The sequence below is a fragment of the Thalassophryne amazonica genome, chromosome 12 (genome assembly GCF_902500255.1).
Source record: "Thalassophryne amazonica chromosome 12, fThaAma1.1, whole genome shotgun sequence".
NCBI lineage: Eukaryota > Metazoa > Chordata > Actinopteri > Batrachoidiformes > Batrachoididae > Thalassophryne > Thalassophryne amazonica.
This window is the reverse complement of record NC_047114.1, coordinates 82,381,683-82,402,147: the sequence shown is the minus strand read 5'-3', so window position 1 is coordinate 82,402,147 and position 20,465 is coordinate 82,381,683. Positions and strand designations below refer to the sequence as shown.

General features: G+C 41.1%; 1 protein-coding gene across 4 annotated transcripts in view; it reads left to right on the top strand.

Annotated features, from left to right (window-relative positions):
* Positions 1-20,465, top strand: part of LOC117521461 (RNA-binding Raly-like protein) — a 153,522-nt gene that overhangs the window by 99,411 nt on the left and 33,646 nt on the right. The window contains exon 1 of one of the 4 annotated variants that reach the window (XM_034182759.1): positions 11,852-11,976. The exons of the other annotated variants lie outside the window; for them this stretch is intronic. Within the exon in view, the coding sequence (XP_034038650.1) occupies positions 11,946-11,976 (31 nt within the window). The 5' untranslated portion in view covers positions 11,852-11,945. Of the gene's footprint in view, positions 1-11,851; positions 11,977-20,465 lie in introns of those variants that run through there. 4 annotated transcript variants of the gene reach the window in all.

Sequence of the window (20,465 nt, the reverse complement as noted above, 5' to 3'; positions counted from 1 at the left end):
GATTTTTGAACAGTTCAAAAATCCTGGCTGCGGACATGCGTGCCTCTGCGGATGATCACGGGCGTGTTCGGATGACGGCCGACTCATACAGGCATGTTACACGGATATTGCGGATGTTTGGTGAATATGGGCCAATTTTGTGCGCAATGCATACGCAAATCCTCCTAAACGCCAGTGGGACAGGGCCCTAAAAAAGCACAGAAGAACAATCAGTGTGTGCACACACAAGACAATAACAGCAGACAACCTGAGTGGAACAAAATAAAACCAGAACAAGAATGAACTGATAGAACAGAAATACAAAAACTCCAATGACTGAAAATAAAATACATGAAAAGCAGGAGAATCGGCATGAGAGGAGAACAGCCCTCCCTGCAGCTATCAGATAACCCTGCCTCACTGTCAAGCGTTATCCTGACAACGGGCTTAAACGCGAACCCGGAAACAGAGAACCCAGACGACTAGACCACTCGCTCACACACACCGAGGACAAGCACACCCACACAACAGGAGCGCAAGCAATCCCTGCACGCACACACACACACACACACACACACACACACACACACACACACACACACACACACACACACACACACACACACACACACACACACACACACGAGACTCGCACCGACGGAGCAGGAAGGCAGACGCGATCACCAGTCTTGCTGCTGACAGCCGGGACACGCCCACACGCTCTCACACAGAGACTGGTTCACAACACGTAACAGAACTTACAAAGAAATAAAAACTGGCAAGAACAAAAAACAGAATAATCCAAAAAACGAAATGCATACTGAAAATACAAGACAACCAAAACGAGAGCCATGAACTGAAGAAAGAAGCAGAGTGGACAGCAGACGTGAAACAAGAGGCCAGGAGGGAAAAACTGAACGAGACAGATGGCAGATGAGAAGCAGACCAGATAAAACACACTAAGAAATAAAAAAAACTCAATGAGAAAATAATCTGAGAAGCCATGGATGCTAGAAATAACCCAAGGTTTATGATAACACATAAAGCCCTCAATCTCAAAAATGGAAGTGAAATTGACAGCAGACACAGGCATGACACATACATACACACACAGAGGACAGGTGTGACAAAAATAAATAAATAATCCCCAAAACAGCAGACATGACAGAAGGTGGAACAGTTGGTCCTCTGGTGTGGTCAGAACAATCTGGAGCTTGTTGGACCTGACCTTTTGCTACAGTATCACACAACTGTAAACCCAAAACATCAACATGAAATTGTTTAACAGTTTACCTCGGTCACACCCCGCGTGTCCGTTGATGAGAGAGGGAAAGATGACCAGGACTCAGTCGAGCTCTCAGATTGACCTTGCCTTTAATACAGAGAATGAGCCAAAGCAACAATAAACAGAGAGTCTCTGGGTTCACGTTTAGTTTGACCTAGCAATCAGGCTCTGAGCAGGAACCCCGTCTCCCTGAACCCATATATACTATCTGAGTTTCTGTCTAAACATTGCGTCACTATGCTAAGATGTTGTATTCTTTCTTGATTGGTCGACTTCTCATCCTGTGTGCAGTGCAGTCTTGTTTCTTCTTGTATCCCAGCACTGATCATGACCTAAAAAGGAAATATCGTACAACCCCCTACATCCTGATTGAGCTACACGTGTCACCTCTGCCTCAATGAGAAAAAACAACTTGATCTCGTCTCCTGATCGCCCAATACGACAAACAAACTTGGCCTTGTCTCAGTTACATGAATCATCAGAAAAATAGAAAAACATGTTTTCACATCCCGTCTCAATACTGGTTTATCAACTCTTTTTAGCACGCAAAGGCACAGTGGTTTTATTTAGGTCACAATAGAAAGACAAGCTAGCATAAGAAAAAGAAAATGTAACTAATAAAGAATAAAATCACCATAATATTTTTAAAAGCTGAACCCATTCAAGACTGTGGAGATGATAGCAGACTTCAGGAAGAACCCACCATCACTACACCCCCACCCCCCCACCCCCATCCTCAACAACACTGTGCCTACTGTGGACACTTCCTGGTTCCTGGGATCTCCCAAGATCTGAAGTGGACCTCCCACATAGACTCCATCAGGAAAAATGCACAGCAGAGGATGTATTTCCTCAAACAGCTCAGGAAGTTCAACCTGCCCCAGGAACTGCTCATCATTGTTTACACATCCATCATCCAGTCTGTCCTGTGCATCTCCATCTCCATCTCTATTTGGTTTTCCTCTGCCTCCAAACTTGGCAGGCACAGACTTCAAAAAACTGTCAAGTCTGCAGAAAAAAAATCATTGGAGCCATCCTGCCCTCCATCCAGGACTTCTATCGGTCCAGGACCAGGAAGCGAGCTGGTAACATCTCTGTAGACCCCTCCCACCCTGGACACACTCTGTTTAAACTCCTTCCCTCTGGTCGACGTTACAGAGCTCTGTACTTCAAAACAACCAGACATAGGAACAATTTCTTTCCAGAGGCCATCACACTGATGGACAGTTTAACCTGCCAAAAAACTCACTAATTCATATATCTCATGTACAACTTCAGTCTGTTTGTCTGATTCACACATTTTTGTCTTATTTCACATTTTATTTTATTTGCAAATTTCATTTGCACATTTTTTTTGCTGTGAATTATTTAGTGTTTAGTGTATACATAATGTACAGAGAGAGTGCAGCTCAGACCAAAGTCAGATTCCTTGTATTCTGTGGATACTTGGTGAATAAAGTCTATTCTGATTCTGATTCAGATTAACAAAAACAAATTCATCATATGATGGTGCCTAAACCAGCTCTCACTGCAAATTGCGCTGTAATGTTGGAATGTGATGTACCTGGATGACATTCAGATGATTGCGTTCAACACAGCTGGTTCGGCTCAAACTTGACTGGCACACTCCTGACCGATCAGCCAACTCACACTGGAATGCTCCTGTTGCCAGGAAGCCCAGCGTAGTCAGTGCCTGTGTGGGCACAGACAACCCCTGGCTCTTCGCCATCTTGCGCTCTGGGTCAGCCTCCTAACACAGCCGTTGTTAATGTCATTTTCCTCATTGCTTTGCGCATGCTTTTATGTCCACCTATATAATTGCAAATGTGTGAGTGTGTTAATTGCTCATCACTGTGTCTCTAGTGTGCACATCACTCTCATGACTTCTGTTTTTTGACACTATTAACAGTTTCCCAGCATCACCTATCGCAGTGGAACAATAGCTTTAGAAATGTACATACACCAGCCAGGATTTTTGCATGACTCACTGCACATTTCCACGGTAATTTCCCTTTTGATACATCTGAACATTGGCGTGGAGACATACGTACGCCAGGTTTTTGTGTGTACACAGCCTTTGTACATGAGGCACCAGGTTTTCATCCAGGATGTCTCTGCTGCACTCATCTTTCCCTCAATCCTGACTAGTCTAACAGTTGCTGCCGCCGAAAAACATCCCCACAGCATGATGCTGCCACCACCATGCTTCACTGTAGCGATGGTGCCTGGTTTCTTTCAAACATGACGCCTGGCATTCATGCCAGAGAGTTCAATATTTGTTTCATCAGACTGTGGCCTGATGAAACAAATTTGTTTCTCATGTTATGAGAGTCCTTCAGGTGCCTTTTGGCAAACTCCAGATGGGCTGCCATGTGCCTTTTACTAAGGAATGGCTTCCGTCTGGCCACTCTACTATACAGGCCTGATTGGTGGATTGCTGCAGAGATATTTGTCCTTCTGGAAGGTTCGCCTCTCTCCACAGAGGAATGCTGGAGCTCTGACAGAGTGACCATCGGGTTCCGGGTCATCTCTCTGAGTAAGGCCCTTCTCCTCTGAATGCTCAATTTAGACGAGTGGCCAACTCTGGGAAGAGTCCTGGTGAATGTGAAGTTCTTACATTTACAGATGATGGAGGCCACTGTGCTCATTGGGGCCTTCAAAGCAGCACAAATGTTTCTGTACCCTTCCCCAGATTTGTGCCTCATGATATTCTGTCTTAGAGTTCTACAGACGTCATGCTTAGTTTGTGCTCTGATATGCACTGTCAACTGTGGGACCTTATATGTAGACAGGTGTGTGCCTTTCCAAATCATGTCCAGTCAACTGAATTTACCTCAGGTGCACTTCAATTAAGTTTTAGAAACATCTCAAGGATGATCAGTGGAAACATGATGCACCTGAGCTGAATTTTGAGCTTCACTGCAAAGGCTGTGAATACTTATGTACATGTGATTTCTTAGTTTTTTTAATTTTTAATAAATTTGCAAAAATCTCAAAAAACTTTTTTCACATTGTCATTATGGGGTATTGTGTGTAGAATTTTGAGAAAAAAATATTTAATCCATTTTGGAATAAGGCTGTACCAAAAATTGTGGAAAAAGTGAAGCACTGTGAATACTTTCCGGATGCACTGTATACCCAGCATGCTGTGCAACCTCATGCCATGAACAGTGACAAACTTTGCATCACATAAAGCACATTTAAATCTACCAGGTTTAGCAAATTACCTTTTTCATACACTGTCAAAGAGAGAAGTTCACAAAAAGATTAACTGTTGAAGACGCTGGCATTTACATTCATGATTGGCCTGGAAGCCACAAAAACATGCTTTTTCTTACACAGAATCTGTGAGGATTGTTAAGTTATCAGGCGGCATGAGAGACAGCTGTAAAACTCATGCTGGTGTAATTAGATACAACAATTACGAGGCATCATCTGCAACAGATCCCAAGAGCTGCAACAGCTGGTGAACCAGTAGGCCTCATTACCATGGACGCTCAGTTTTTAAGTTAGTCTCGGAATCTGTTAAGTTGTAGATCTTCCACTTACTGTTAAATCAAGCAAGAATACATCCAGGTGGTGATGGCAAAAGGAAATTTTCTGGTCCAGTGGAAGAAGACACACAGTTTGATCACACAAGTGAAACCTTTTTTTTATTGCAAGATTATTATTAACAAGTTGCAAGAGATAGAGAACAAATGCATTCCACATTATAAACATAACACAATATTCACAACATATTCATATGCTATACTACCTGATATTTATCACAAATTAGAAGAACACTCAGGGATTGCTGACCAGTGCTAACCAACGAGGAGGATTGTCAAAATTTAGATTTTCCCCTTTTAAAAATGCTGCTGGCTCATCTTCTTTCAGGCAAGAAAAAGTGCAACCACATCACACCCAGTCGTGGCCTCGCTCCACTGGCTCCCGGTCCGACATTGAATTGATTTTAAATTTCTTTCAATTGTTTTTAAAGCCCTTAATGGCCTGGCCCCTGTACCGCTCCGTGCTTCTGTGTCACTACTACACCCTAACCAGAGCCTTAAGGTCTTCTGACCAACTGTTGTTGGAGGTGTCAAAAACCAGATTAAAGACTAGAGGTAACAGTACCTTCGTGGCAGCTGCCCTCAGGCTTTGGAACAGTCTTCCCTTCTTTATTAGATTGTTCCTGAGCCATAGAGTCTTTTAAATCCTTCCCACTATTTCTCCCTGGCTTTCTCTAAATGATCAGATGCATCTCTATGTTTTATTGTTTTTGATCATCTACTAGAATTTTATTGTTATTTCTAATTAATTTATTTATTTGCTTTTTTGGCGTAGCCTGGTACCCGCTTTTATACAGCACTTTGGTTGACTGCTGTCATTTTAAATGTGCTTTAGCAATAAAGTTGGAGTTGAGTTGCAAATGGCAAATCAAAACATGAGCTCTTGCTGTTGTTTGAATTCAGGAAGCAAATGGCACATCCCACTGTTGATCTCTGCTGCTGTAGATCATGTCTGTGTGAAGAGCAATCACGTCCTGTGGAAATGATGAATCTCCAGAAACTTCACAATAATTCAAAAAGATCAGGGAGGAGTTGATTAAATTTTATGTCAGTTCTAGATCTGAATCAAAAACTGTTTTTTTTTTTTATCTTTTTCTTTAACATTGCTAGAGAGTTTTTTCCTTTGACCTTTCCCCTATTATTTTTTAATACCATCCTTATAACATCACAAATATCACTTCAGAATTCTTACTGTAAACTCATCCCACTTTATGATGTCAAAAAGACTTGTAGCTCATGTTTGCATGATCTATCTATCTGATCTATCTATCTGTCTTAATTACTTGATGATGATTTGTATTTAGTTGTAATACTGTAAATCTGTGATGTACTGTACATATCAAAACAACTTGGACTTAAATGCGATAGAAGTGCTTTTATTGCCTCTGAAGATGTTGTCATTACTTGGTTGACTTGGAGACTCAGACTACTACTATTCTCTCGTCCACAATTTCTCAGATAGTCACACGACTGAAAAGCCACCGAAAGCTGTCTGAATCTTCCGAATGGTGGAAGAGCTGGGCATGTCACAACATGTCCTGTGAGGCTTCAACACGGAGGCGCTTTTGTTCCGCCATCAGCTTTGTGCCGATGAATTTCGCTGCAACTCTTTTCATGGCAAAATCTTCTGTCACAGTGGAATGTGCCGAAAAAGTGCTGATGTCAACCTCTTCCGCAATTTCTCTGATAGTCACACGACGGTCCCACATCACCACAGCGTTCACTTTGGAAATGATCCGGTCATTTCAGCATGTTGATGGCCGACCGGAGCGCGGCTTGCTCTCCACCATTGTGCAGCCGTCTTTAAACCGGTTGTACCGCTCCTTAATCTGTGTGATGCCCATAGCAGCGTCACCAAAAGCCGTCTGAATAATCTGAATGGTTTCCACCTGGCTGTCGCCCAGTTTCTGGCAAAATTTGATGCACTCGCGCTGCTCCAGTCATTCCGCCATTTCCTTGCAAAGAAAAAACGACGAGAGACTCCACCCATCCTCACACAAAGGCTGCTTACAAGCAAATGACGCAACGGACAGGCGTGAAAAAATTCACGCATGCGCGCGAAGGTTCAAGGTTGGCTCATGCAAGCACACGTGATTCAAATCCATCAGGTTTTTGAAAAAATAAAAAGGTCGGATACTTTTCTAACAGACCTCGTATTGGTAAAACAGCTTGAAATGCAAATATAACTCTTGCAATTATAAAAAGGTCTTTTTTGTATTTATAGCAAGGAGTTTTTTCTATGTTGTTCAAATCTTAAGACCTCATCTTGAATATTGTTTCTATCCTGTTGCAATTGCAATTGCAACTCTTGCAATTATAAAAAGGTCTTTTTTGTATTTATAGCAAGGAGTTTTTTCTTATGTTGTTCAAATCTTAAGACCTCATCTTGAATATTGTTTCTATCCTGTTGCAATTGCAATTGCAACTCTTGCAATTATAAAAGGTCTTTTTTGTATTTATAGCAAGGAGTTTTTTCTTATGTTGTTCAAATCTTAAGACCTCATCTTGAATATTGTTTCTATTCTGTTGCAATTGCAATTGCAACTCTTGCAATTATAAAAAGGTCTTTTTTGTATTTATAGCAAGGAGTTTTTTCTTATGTTGTTCAAATCTTAAGACCTCATCTTGAATATTGTTTCTATCCTGTTGCAATTGCAATTGCACCTCTTGCAATTATAAAAAGGTCTTTTTTTGTATTTATAGCAAGGAGTTTTTTCTTATGTTGTTCAAATCTTAAGACCTCATCTTGAATATTGTTTCTATCCTGTTGCAATTGCAATTGCACCTCTTGCAATTATAAAAAGGTCTTTTTTTGTATTTATAGCAAGGAGTTTTTTCTTATGTTGTTCAAATCTTAAGACCTCATCGTGAATATTGTTTCCACCCTGTTCACCTTTTTTGAACAAAAAAAAGGGGCACATACTGAAAAACAATTCTCACAGGAACTGCAAATTAAAGTTATGAAGATATATTAAAGGCATTAAAACTGGTGATGTTAGAAGAACATAAAATTTGGGGAGATTTAGTCACTGTGTATTAAATTGTTCAGCATATGGTGACACTAGAGTTTGATACTTTTTTAAATTGATACTTCAGAAGTTGAAAAGTTACATACAGTAAGCTCCACAGGTGCATTAATCATTTAGGTATTCGGAATTATGGCCATTTCTGTACATAGTCCCTCTGTTTTTAGAGCCCATAAGTATTATATAAGGATTGTTTTATACAAATCATCACTTTTACAGCCAGCTTGCTTTAGAGAAGTCAGTGGTTGGATACATGAACATTTCCAAGTCACTGAATATGTTTTGGACTTTTATCTACATCAGTCATTAAGAAACACAGTTCTGCCTGGTGTAGGCAGCTGTCAAAAACTGAGTGACTGTGGAAGAATTTTCTAGGTAGAATGAACAGTAATGTCAGAATTTCACTGTGTGGTAAACTGCCTGTTTTTACTGTAAGTGAGGCTGGCTACCATAGACTAATTACAACTCTGAAGGAGCTATGCTTTTGTGGCTGTGATTATGGCTGTGTGTTACACAACTTTTATAATTTTGTCTGTATGCCATCACAGTAAAGTTGAAACATGGCTCAAGATGTGCTTGGACGGTGCATCCAGAAAGTATTCACAGCTCTTCACTTTTTCCACTTTTGTTATGTGACAGCCTTATTCCAAAATGGACGAAATTCATTTTTCCCTCAAAATTCTACTCGCAACACCCCATAATCTCAATGTGAAACAAAATTTTTGAGATTTTTGCAAATTTATTAAAATAAATAAACTAATAAATCACACGTACGTAAGTATTCACAGCCTTTGACATGAAGCTCAACATTGAGCTCAGGTGCATCCTGTTTCCACTGATCATCCATGAGATGTTTCTACAGCTTAATTGGAGAACACCTGGGGTAAATTCATTTGATTGGACATAATTTGGGAAGTCACACACCTGTCTACATATAAGGTCCCACAGTTGACAAGTGCATCTCAAAGCACAAACCAAGCATGAAGTCAAAGGTGTTATGTGTCGGACGCAGCTCGGAGAACCGACCAGCGTTTGAAGGACCCAGTATGAAATAAGCAGAGCACGGTACAAAGGCTAACTGAATTTAATACATAACAGTGAAAATGTAATAACAGAAAGGTGCGGCCTGGCGTGGTGCGCTCCCAGCAGCGCTAACGGTCCGGAGCCAGGAGCTGTTTCGGACCCAAGGACCCCGCCGACACCTCCCAGGTGGCCGCAACAACCGAGTCTGTGAAAGAAGGAACCATTATGTGAGTCCACACTCTACACACAGAACACTTAAAGGTGTACAAACAGCAAACACTTCCTGGCTTGATCACTGATCAGCTTCCCAACCTACAGGCATGGAACATCCCGTTCACAAAACTCCACCGCAGTGGAAGCTGATACATGACTAAGATACAGCTCAATACAATAAGGTGTGAGGGACACCACATTTACTGACTGTATAACTGTTAGTCACAAAATCTAACGTACCTCAGGAAGTGTGCTGACGAGCGTGAGACCTCACCCCCTCCTCTTTCACAGACCGTGCATCAAACCTGGACATTCTCAGCGTCCGCTGCTGATGAGATGGCTCCCAAGACGACGATCTCACCCGTCTGGTCACAAGGTCGAGTCTCTGGCAAATACACACTGTGCACTCCAGTCTTAAATGCCAACATGCTCCAATCCATCCAGATGCACCTCAGCTGTGAGTCCTGACGAGTCGCAGGTGATCAGGGTGAGGTCCTGACAGCCTCAGCAACACAGCCACTCAGTCCCAAATGCACGCCACCTGGGAGGAAAACAAAAAGACAAACAAACCGGCAGCCAGGCCCCCCCCAGCCATATAACAAAAGGAATTGTTTGTAGACCTCAAGAGACAGGATTGTCTAGAGGCAAAAAACACTACAGAAACATTTCTGCTGCTTTGAAGGTCCCAATGAGCACAGTGGCCTCCATCATCTGTAAATGGAAGTTCATATCCACCAGAGCTGGCCACCAACAATGTACCAATGTACAGAGACATCCTGGATGAAAACCTGCTCCAGAGCGCTCTTGACCAGACTGGGGCGACGGTTCATCTTTCAGCAGGACATTGACCCTAAGCACACAGCCAAGATATCAAAGGAGTGGCTTCAGGACAACTCTGTGAATGTCCTTGAGGGGCCCGGCCAGAGTCCAGGCCTAAATCCGATTGAATATCTCTGCAGAGATCTGAAAATGGCTGTGCACCGACGCTCCCCATCCAACCTGATGGAGCTTGAGAGGTTCTGTAAAGCGAAATGACCAAAACTGCCCAAAGATAGGTGCACCAAGCTTGTGGAATCATATTCAAGAAAACCTGAGGCTGTAATTGCTGCTGAAGATGCAACAACAAAGTACTGAGAGAAGGGTGTGAATACTTATGCATGTAGCGTAGCCTTCTCTGCTTTAATTCAACAGATTGAGCAAAAATATATAAAGCATTTAGGAATTACAGGCTTCTTTTTTAAAGAAGACTGAGTGACCGTGCAAGAAAGGACACAGGTGAGGGAAGCCACCAAGATGAATATGACAGTTCTGAAGGAGTTACAGGCTTTTGTGGCTATGATTATGGAACTAGTTACACAAATTTTGTAATTTTTGTCTGTACACCACCACACTAAAAAAAAAAATTATATAAACCATTTAGGAATTACAGGCTTTTTTTTAAGAAGCCTGAGCAACCATGCAAGAAAGGACACAAGCGAGGGAAGCCACCAAGACACATATGACAGTTCTGAAGGAGTTACAGGCTTTTGTGCCTATGATTATGGAAGTAGTTACACAAATTTTGTAATTTTTGTCTCTACACCACAACACAAAAAAAAAATATTATATAAACCATTTAGGAATTACAGGCTTTTTTTTTTAAGAAGCCTGAGCGACCATGCAAGAAAGGACACAAGCGAGGGAAGCCACCAAGACACATATGACAGTTCTGAAGGAGTTACAGGCTTTTGTGGCTATGATTATGGAAGTAGTTATACAAATTTTGTAATTTTTGTCTGTAGACCGCCACACTGAAAAAAATATTATATAAACCATTTAGGAATTACAGGCTTCTTTTTTTTTTAAGAAGCCTGAGCGACCATGCAAGAAAGGACACAAGCGAGGGAAGCCACCAAGACACATATGACAGTTCTGAAGGAGTTACAGGCTTTTGTGGCTATGATTATGGAAGTAGTTATACAAATTTTGTAATTTTTGTCTGTACACCGCCACACTGAAAAAATATTATATAAACCATTTAGGAATTAGAGGCTTCTTTTAAAAAAAAAAAAAAAAAAAAGAAGCCTGAGCGACCATGCAAGAAAGGACACAAGCGAGGGAAGCCACCAAGACACATATGACAGTTCTGAAGGAGTTACAGGCTTTTGTGGCTATGATTATGGAAGTAGTTACACAAGTATTGTAATGTAGTTACACAAATTTTGTAATTTTGTCTGTACACCACCACACTGACGTTAAGACTCGAGATGTGCTTGTAGTATAGACTTTCCACTTTAATTCAAGGGATTTAATGAAAAAATATATTTAGGATTTACAGACTTTTTTTTTGTTACAAGACTGATTGAGCATGCAAGAACACAAGTGAGGGAAGCCACCAAGACACTTAGGGCAGCTCTGCAGGAGTTACAGGCTTTTGTGGCTGTGATTGGACCAGCTCTAGGACACATTTTGTCTGGTTGCACAACCATTTATTTTGCTTTATGAAGGAGCAACACAGAGAAGGATTTTATTCAAATAGAATGCCTGAAATTTTCGTTGCAGTTTCCCAGGAGGCCTTTTTTATTGTGGTGAAGGTGCAACAGACAAAAGCTACACTGTACAGAAATGATTATTACAGCGCCAAATTTCATGTGCTTTAATTGTATTTTTTTTTATTATTATTTATTTATTTTGTTGTTGTCGACACAGTAATAAGTGAATGATAACTTGGATTTGGGCTGCAGTGTTTTGAGTTGGGCTCGTCCCCCCCGCCGCACGGTGATAATGGTACAGTCCGGGGCGCCTCGGCTGTGTGCCGCCGGAGTCGGACCGTCTGTGTGTGTTTTCTGGGGGACAAACAGACGCTGGAGCTCGCTGCTTGTCGCCGTCATGTATAAAGGCAGGCGCCGCAACCACAGATGTGAGTACACCACTTAAAACTTGTCTCTCCTTTTTTCGCCTCATTACAATGTATCATTTTCGTCGCAATTACAGTACGATTAATTGACGCGTTTAATCGTTACCATGACTTTTACTTTTTGCACTTTGATTGTTCTTGGGTTTTTTTTTGTTTGGTTGTTTTTTTTTTTGTAACTGCAGTGAACTTGTTAGCCCTGACAGTAAGGTTAAAAAAAGTATTTTTTATTTCTTTTTTGTTTTGTTTTGACTGAAGCCTTATTCCATTAAAAAAAAAAAAAAACGTCTCACTGTACAACATTCATCAGCGCTTTTATAAACAAATATTTTTTCTTAAAATGTATTTACACTGCAGTCTATGCACACTTTTTATGTACGTAAATTTTTACCAGATAAACTCAATAAATGAAAAGAAACATATTCACTTTTGAAAAATACTCGAATTTTTTTAAAGAAAAAAAAAATTTATTTATAAAAATTTAATTTATAAAGCCCTGATAGTTGAATGTTGAAACAAATAAGCTAAACAAGTAAATAAATAAATAAATCTTATTTATTGTCTTGACTGAAGGGTTTTCCAATTGCTTTTTTCCTTTCTTTTTTTCTTCTTTTTTGTGCTCACTACAACATTTTACTGTCGGGGCTTTTCTTACAGAAATTTAAGTATTTTTCCAAAATTATATACGTTTCTTTCAATTTATTGAGTTTATTTTACAAAAAATAATAATAATATACATGCAAAGTGGAAATAGAGTGCAGTGCAAATGCATTTTAAGAAGAGACAGCAAAAGCACTCATTGTGGTCCATTAAAATTCAGTAATAAATATACTTGTAGATATATTGGTAATTAGAAATGACACTCAACAGGATGAAATCTCCTTTTTAAAATAATATAAGAAAATAGTAAGAATACAGTTAAGACGTGATTAAAAAGGGATTTAACTATTCCTGACAGGAGAGAAGATTAAAAAGATTTTTGATGAGCTGCTTTTTAATTATAATTAGATCCAGGTAACAAAGAATTACAAGATTATAATCTCCTGGTATCTCCTGATTTAACTCACCTGGTGGTGAGTTGGATCCGCTGGGAGGGGAGGAAGCCGGTCAGACCTGGCAGGCCCAAACGTATCGTGAGGGTCTGCTGGGAACGACTGGCGGAACCCTCTGTCAGCAAGGTCTTCAACTGCCATCTCCGGGCGAGCTTCTCCCAAATCCCGGGGGAGGTTGGAGACATGGATTCTGAGTGGACCATGTTCTCCACCTCTATTGTTGATGTGGCCGCTCGTAGCTGTGGTCACAAGGTCTCTGGTGCCCGTCGCGGCGGCAGTCCCCGAACCCGGTGGTGGACGCCGGAAGTAAGGGATGCCGTCAAGCTGAAGAAGGAGTCCTACTTATCTTTGTTGGTAGGTGGGACCCTGGAGGCAGCTGACAGGTACCGGCAGGCCAAGCGTGCCGCAGCCCGTGCGGTTGCAGAGGCAAAAACTTGAGTCTTGGAGGAGTTCGGGGAGGCCATGGAGGAGGACTATCTGTTGGCCTCGAAGAGATTCTGGCAAACCGTCCGGCGCTTCAGGAGGCGGAAGCAGCTCTCCACCAGCACTGTATATGGTGCGGGTGGGGAGCTGTTGACCCTGACTGGGGATGTTGTCGGGCGGTGGAAGGAATACTTCGAGGATCTCCTCAATCCCATCGTCACGTCTTACGAAGAGGAAGCAGAGACTGGGGCCTCAGAGGCAGACTCATCCATTACCCAGGCCGAAGTCACCGAGGTGGTTGGAAAGCTCCTCGATGGCAAGGCTCCTGGGGTGGATGAAATCCGTCCTGAGTACCTCAAGTCTCTGTCTTGGCTGACACGCCTCTGCAACATCGCGTGGCGATCGGGAACAGTGCCTCTGGATTGGCAGTCCGGGGTGGTGGTCCCTCTGTTTAAGAAGGGGGACCGGAGGGTGTGTTCCAAACTATAGGGGGATCACACTCCTCAGCCTCCCCAGTAAGGTCTATTCCAGAGTACTGGAGAGGAGAATTCGACCGATGGTCAAACCTCGGATTCAGGAGGAGCAGTGTGGTTTTCGTCCTGGTCGCAGCACACTGGACCAGCTCTACACGCTCCATCGGGTGCTCGAGGGTTCATGGGAGTTCGCCCTACCAGTCCACATGTGTTTTGTGGATCTGGAGAAGGGGTTTGACCGTTTCCCTCGGGGCACCCTGTGGGGGGTGCTCCGGGAGTACGGGGTCCAGGGTCCTTTGCTAAGGGCTATCCGGTCCCTGTACGACCGCAGCAGGAGCTTGGTTCACATTGCCGGTAGTAAGTCAAACCTGTTTCCAGTGCACGTTGGCCTCCGCCAGGGCTGCCCTTTGTCACCGGTTTTGTTCATTATTTTTATGGACAGAATTTCTAGGCGCAGCCAGGGTGTAGAGGGGGTCTGGTTTGGGAACCACAGAATCTCGTCTCTGCTGTTTGCGGACGATGTGGTTCTGTTGGCTTCATCAAATCAGGACCTTCAGCGTGCACTGGGGCGGTTTGCAGCCAAGTGTGAAGCGTCCGGGATGAGAATCAGCACCTCCAAATCCGAGGCCATGGTTCTTGACCGGAAAAAGGTGCTTTGCCCTCTTCAAGTCGGTGGAGTGTCCTTGCCTCAAGTGGAGGAGTTTAAGTATCTCGGGGTCTTGTTCACGAGTGAGGGGCAGATGGAGCATGAGATCGATAGACGCATCGGTGCAGCATCTGCAGTGATGCGGTCGCTGTATCGGACCATCGTGGTGAAGAGAGAGCTGAGTAGGGGGGCAAAGCTCTCGATTTACCGATCGATCTACGTTCCAATCCTCACCTATGGTCATGAGATTTGGTTCATGACCGAAAGAACGAGATCGCGAGTACAAGCGGCCGAGATGAGTTTCCTCCGCAGGGTGGCTGGGCGCTCCCTTAGAGATAGGGTGAGGAACTCGGTCACTCGGGAGGAGCTCGGAGTCGATCCGCTGCTCCTCCACATCCAAAGGAGTCAGTTGAGGTGGCTCGGGCATCTTTTCCGGATGCCCCCTGGACGCCTTACTGGAGAGGTGTTCCAGGCATGTCCCATTGGGAGGAGGCCCCGGGGAAGACCCAGGACACGCTGGAGGGACTACATCTCTCGGCTGGCTTGGGAACGCCTTGGGGTTCCCCCGGAGGAGCTGGAGGAGGTGTGTGTGGATCGGGAGGTCTGGGCGGCTTTGCTTGAGCTGCTGCCCCCGCGACCCGACTCCGGATAAAGCGGAAGAAAATGGATGGATGGATGGATAATCTCCATTTTGCTACAATTTGCAGTCTTTGCAGTCTGTCAGAAAAATGTTTCTAAACATGTCTTTACCACAGCAAAAAGGTCTAGGGTTTGATTCCACCAATGTTCAGTGTCCAGTGTTTGCATGGGTTTCCTCCGGGCACTCAGGTTTCCTCCCACCGTCGAAATAGGTACTTTAAAGTCTGCTCCTTTCTCTGCCCCTTAGCAAAGCAGCACCGTCTATATGTCTGGAGTTGGTCCCCCGGCACTGTGGCTGCCCACTGCTCCTAGTGGTGGGATCATGTCTTAACTGTAATTAGGATGTAATTCCTTCTTAAGCTCTGACATCCATACGCATTCTTTCATTCATTTATTCATTTTCTGCTGCTTATCTGGGTCGTGGTGGCAGTCAACCAAGCAGCTCGTTCCATACTTTCCTATCCTTGGCCAAGTCTTCTAACTCTTCGAGGGGCTTCACAAGGCTTTCCCAAGCCATCTGGGAAATATAATCCCTCCAGCGTGTCCTGGGTGTTGAGGCCTCCTCCCACTTGGTCATGCCTGGAAGCCCTCCCGAGGGAGATGACGGGGGGCATCCTCACCAGATGCCCAAACCACCTCAGCTGGCTCTTTTCAGTGTGAAGAAGCAGCAGCACTACTCTAAATCCCTGAGAGTAAGACCAGATATCCAACATTCAGTGGACAGAGATAAAAGCCCACGCAATGTGACACTTGGTCATGGTACTTGATAGTACACTCTAAAAAATTAACTGCTGTCTCAATGAGAAAAGGTGATGTAACAATTTGCACTTAACTAAAGTTATTTCATCTTAACTACAGAAGTCTGGTGGCATTAACTCATTTGAAAGTAGAAATAACTAAGTTGAAATAACTTAATAATTAAATAAATCTATAAATAATTGAATAAATCCATGCAAATTGCAAATTGTTACATCAAATTTTTTCAAGTGTATATGGTTCTTGGAATCCTTATACTGGTACACTCCACTACATATCTGTACAGTCAGGTCCATAAGTATTTGGACATCGGCACAAGTTTTGTGATTTTTTTTTCCCTCTGTATACCACCACAATGGAGCTAAAAACATTCACTCAAAATGTGAATGAAGTGCAAACTTTCAGCTTTAGTTTAAAGGCTTCAACAACTGTTGCATCAGCCATCAATAAATTCCAATCATTTTTCTATGTAGCCACTCCAAGGCCATAAGTAATTGGACAGTTTAAACATAAGGATTATCTGTAATACAACGCTACCTTTACACTGTACACAATTTTATGTTACCTATATACTAAGCGTGGAGATCCCATTTTTTTGTCCTCAATGTTCTCTGGATCTGCTCACCTCACACATCATCTCTATGCTCTTGATCTTCCCATATCCTCTGTAGTTATGGACACACTTTATGTCTCTTTCACAAATCCCCTTAATAGCCAACATTTTGTGGTTAATTAGAACTGCTGATCTGTGATATACCGCCAATTTCTGCCAGATGGCATTTTCACCTAGTGAGTATGAATCCGTCCAGCTTCCATGTATGACATTCAATGCATTGTCACTGAGCACTGCTTTTTCTTGTCCATATTTCATCAAGGTAGGTCATTGAAAATTATTTTAAGATGTTTTCTAGGGCAAAAACATCCACAGATTCCAAATCTGGCAGCATATTTGTGCCAGCTATTATGGTTTGGCTCTATGGGCCTTGTTTTGACGCTGAAAATAGTGCTCGGGCAGGGCCCCTCCCCCCAAAAATGCATAAAAACAGTATAGTTTTGTGAAAGCATTGCTTCTTAATCATTGCAAAGAAATGTCAGCATGTTTTTTATTACACTTTCTTTTCAGTCTTGCCTTGAATTTTGTGCATTCCCATAATTTATTATAATTTGTCATTCCCATCATACTTCAGTATACATTAGGTGGCGCTGTTACTGCTACAGATGTTGTTTATTGCCACCTGGTGTTGTGATAGATAAATTCTATTGACAACTTCATACATAATCAGAAAATTAAAAGTTACATCCATTTTCATTACACTACAGAGTCAGTCATTTCATAATTATAAGGACTTAAAAAAAGATGAAGTTTAACCTTCTTAAATAAGGACTGAGTTTGTCTGTTATAGCTGCTACTTCAAAATGCTTTGAAAGCTTTGTTTCGGAAGCTAATACATTGTCTCAGTATACTGCTGCACACTTTCCCGGGTCAGTGACTCACAATTAGTACACTCTTTCTTCGTATTCAAAGAACAAATTATAGTGTTCACTTAACTTAGTATTTTTTTTAGCTGAAACAACATTTCCATCCATTTCAAATTTACAGCCAGTTTTCTAGACTAATCAGGGATGAGTAGATGAACATTTACAAGTCACTGAATGATCACATTTACTTCAGTCATTAATAACATTAAGAACCATACACATGACAGTACTCTGAGGTAAATCTGTGTGAAGTCGACTGTTCTCAAATACTGAGTGACCGTGCGTGGAGACGAGTGAGGGAGGCCTTCAAGGCAATGTTGACAACTCTGAGGAAATTTTAGACTTCATTGAAGACAAAGTGACAAAGTGACAAAGTTTTTTAATTCGGCACACAAAATATTCAAATAGAAAAAAATGAACAATTCCACAAACAAACACAGACAAAACTAGTGAGTCCGAAAGGGTGTGGGCTGAAGCAAAGCTTATTAGCGCCCACCCCTGCTAGTACAAGTCCAACAATTCTAATCAGTCATATTTACATAAATATAAATTCACTACTACATGTCGACACACAGACATACACATCAATATACTATTCACTTATAATTATATTTATATAGTACCAGATCATAAGAAAGTTGAATCAAGGCACTTTACGCCAGTAAGGACTAACCTTACCAACCCCCAGAGCAAGCACTAGGCAACTGTGGTGAGGAAAAACTCCCTATAAGGAAGAAACCTCAAGCAGACCAGGCTCTTGGGGGTGACCCTCTGCTTGGGCTGTGCCATATATACCTATATACATACGTATATACTTTACAAACATAAATATATACATACATATACACAGTCACTTATATACATATACATATACACCTACCCATATCTATATATCTACATACGCATATACATACCCACACATTCAAATATACAATAAGTCCCACTTATAAATTGAACATTCCATATAAATCAAATTATATTTGCTTCTTTATGATACTTAGATATAATGTTCTTTTTGAGTAGTTTCTTAAATCTCACTAAGGTACTACTCATTCTAACCTCTGTTGAACATTTGTTCCATTTCCTCACCCCAACCACAGACACACAAACACCCTTTACATTTGTTCTTACTGGTGGTTTCATAAAAATTGCACAACCTCTTAAACTATATCTGGATTCCCTCAATCGGAACAGACTCTGGACATGTCTCGGTAAGGCTTGGTTTTTCGCTCGAAATAAAGTTTGAATTATAATGTAATCGACCAAATCAATGAATTTTAATAAATTTAAAGACACAAATAGAGAATGAGTTGGTTCACGATATTGTTTATTGCAGATGATTCGTATGGCTCGTTTTTGCAAAAGGAATATTGGATTGGTATTTGATTTGTAAGTGTTTCCCCATGACTCAACACAATATGTCATATATGGTACCATCAGAGAATGATATAAAGTAAGTAACCCTTCTTGCGGCAGTAGGTCTTTGGCTTTATACAAAATGGCTATAGTTTTGACAATTTTGATTTCACATAATTTATATGTGGTTTCCAGCTAAGTTTATTATCAATTATAACACCTAAAAATTTATTCTCTGTTACTAACTCAATTTCCTTATTGTTTATAGTTAATTTTTTACATTTGGGTGCCTGTTTATTTCCAAATATAATACATTTAGTTTTCCCAAGGTTGAGTGACAACTTATTAGCATCAAACCAAACCTTAAATTTTTCCAGTTCTTTCTCCACTATGTCCAGAAGCTGTTCAAGATTTTCACCGCTACAGAACACAGTTGTATCATCCGCAAAAAGGACACATCTCAGTGAACTCGACACCCAACTTATATCATTTATATAGATTATAAACAACAAAGGACCCAGCACTGAGCCCTGCGGCACCCCACATGTGACATCCCTGAGTTCAGAATTTGTATTACTGAATTGAACATACTGAAATCTGCCTTGTAAATAACTAGCTATCCATTCATATGCCAGACCTCTGATTCCATATTTCTGCAGTTTACTTAATAGTATTCCATGGTTAATTGTGTCAAACGCTTTCTGTAAATAAAAAAAAAAAAACACCTATTGTGTATTGTTTATTATCAATTGCAGTTGCTGTACTTTCCACAAAGTCCATCAAAGCATGTGATGTAGTTCGAGACCTTCTGAATCCATATTGTTCTTCACAAATGATGTTATGCTTCAGTAAATAATCATTTAATCTTTTAGCAAATATTTTTTCCAAAATTTTGGAAAATTGTGGCAGGAGTGATATAGGTCTATAATTAGAAAATGTGTGTTGTCACCAGTTTTAAACAGAGGAATTACTTTGGCTATTTTCATTTGAGAAGGAAATTTACCAGTACTTAGTGACATATTGCAAATATAATTGAACGGTTTTACTATACAATCAATAACTTTTTTTAATAAAGCCATATCCAAATTATTAAAATCAGTCGATTTCTTACTTTTTGAACCATGAACCAGATCAAGTATTTCCCTTTCATGAGTACCACCAATGAACATTGAAACAGATTTGTTAAACGTTGAATTATTTACCCAGAAGTTATTAGTTGATGAGTCAATCTTACTGGCAAGATTTTTACCCACATTAACGAAGTATTCATTAAAGTGTTTAGCAATAGACTCGTCGTTATCAATCGTGATGTAGTTGTTACTCTGAAAAAATGAAGGATAATCTCTAGTTACTCTATTCTTTTTTACTATTTCATTTAATATGTTCCATGTGTTTTGATGTTATTTCTATTTTTGACAAGTAACTCATTATAATATGTTTTTTTACTGAGTCTCATGATATTGATTAACTTATTCTTATATGTTTTATACTTACTTTCAGCTTCCTTAGTTTGTAGTTTTATGAATTGTTTATATAGTACGTTTTTCTTTTTACATGCCCTCTGAAGTCCCTTAGTTATCCATGGTTTGTTGCTATATTGATTTCTATATATTTTGTCAACAAATGGACAGTGTTTATTATACAAACTGGAAAAAATGGAAATGAAAGCAT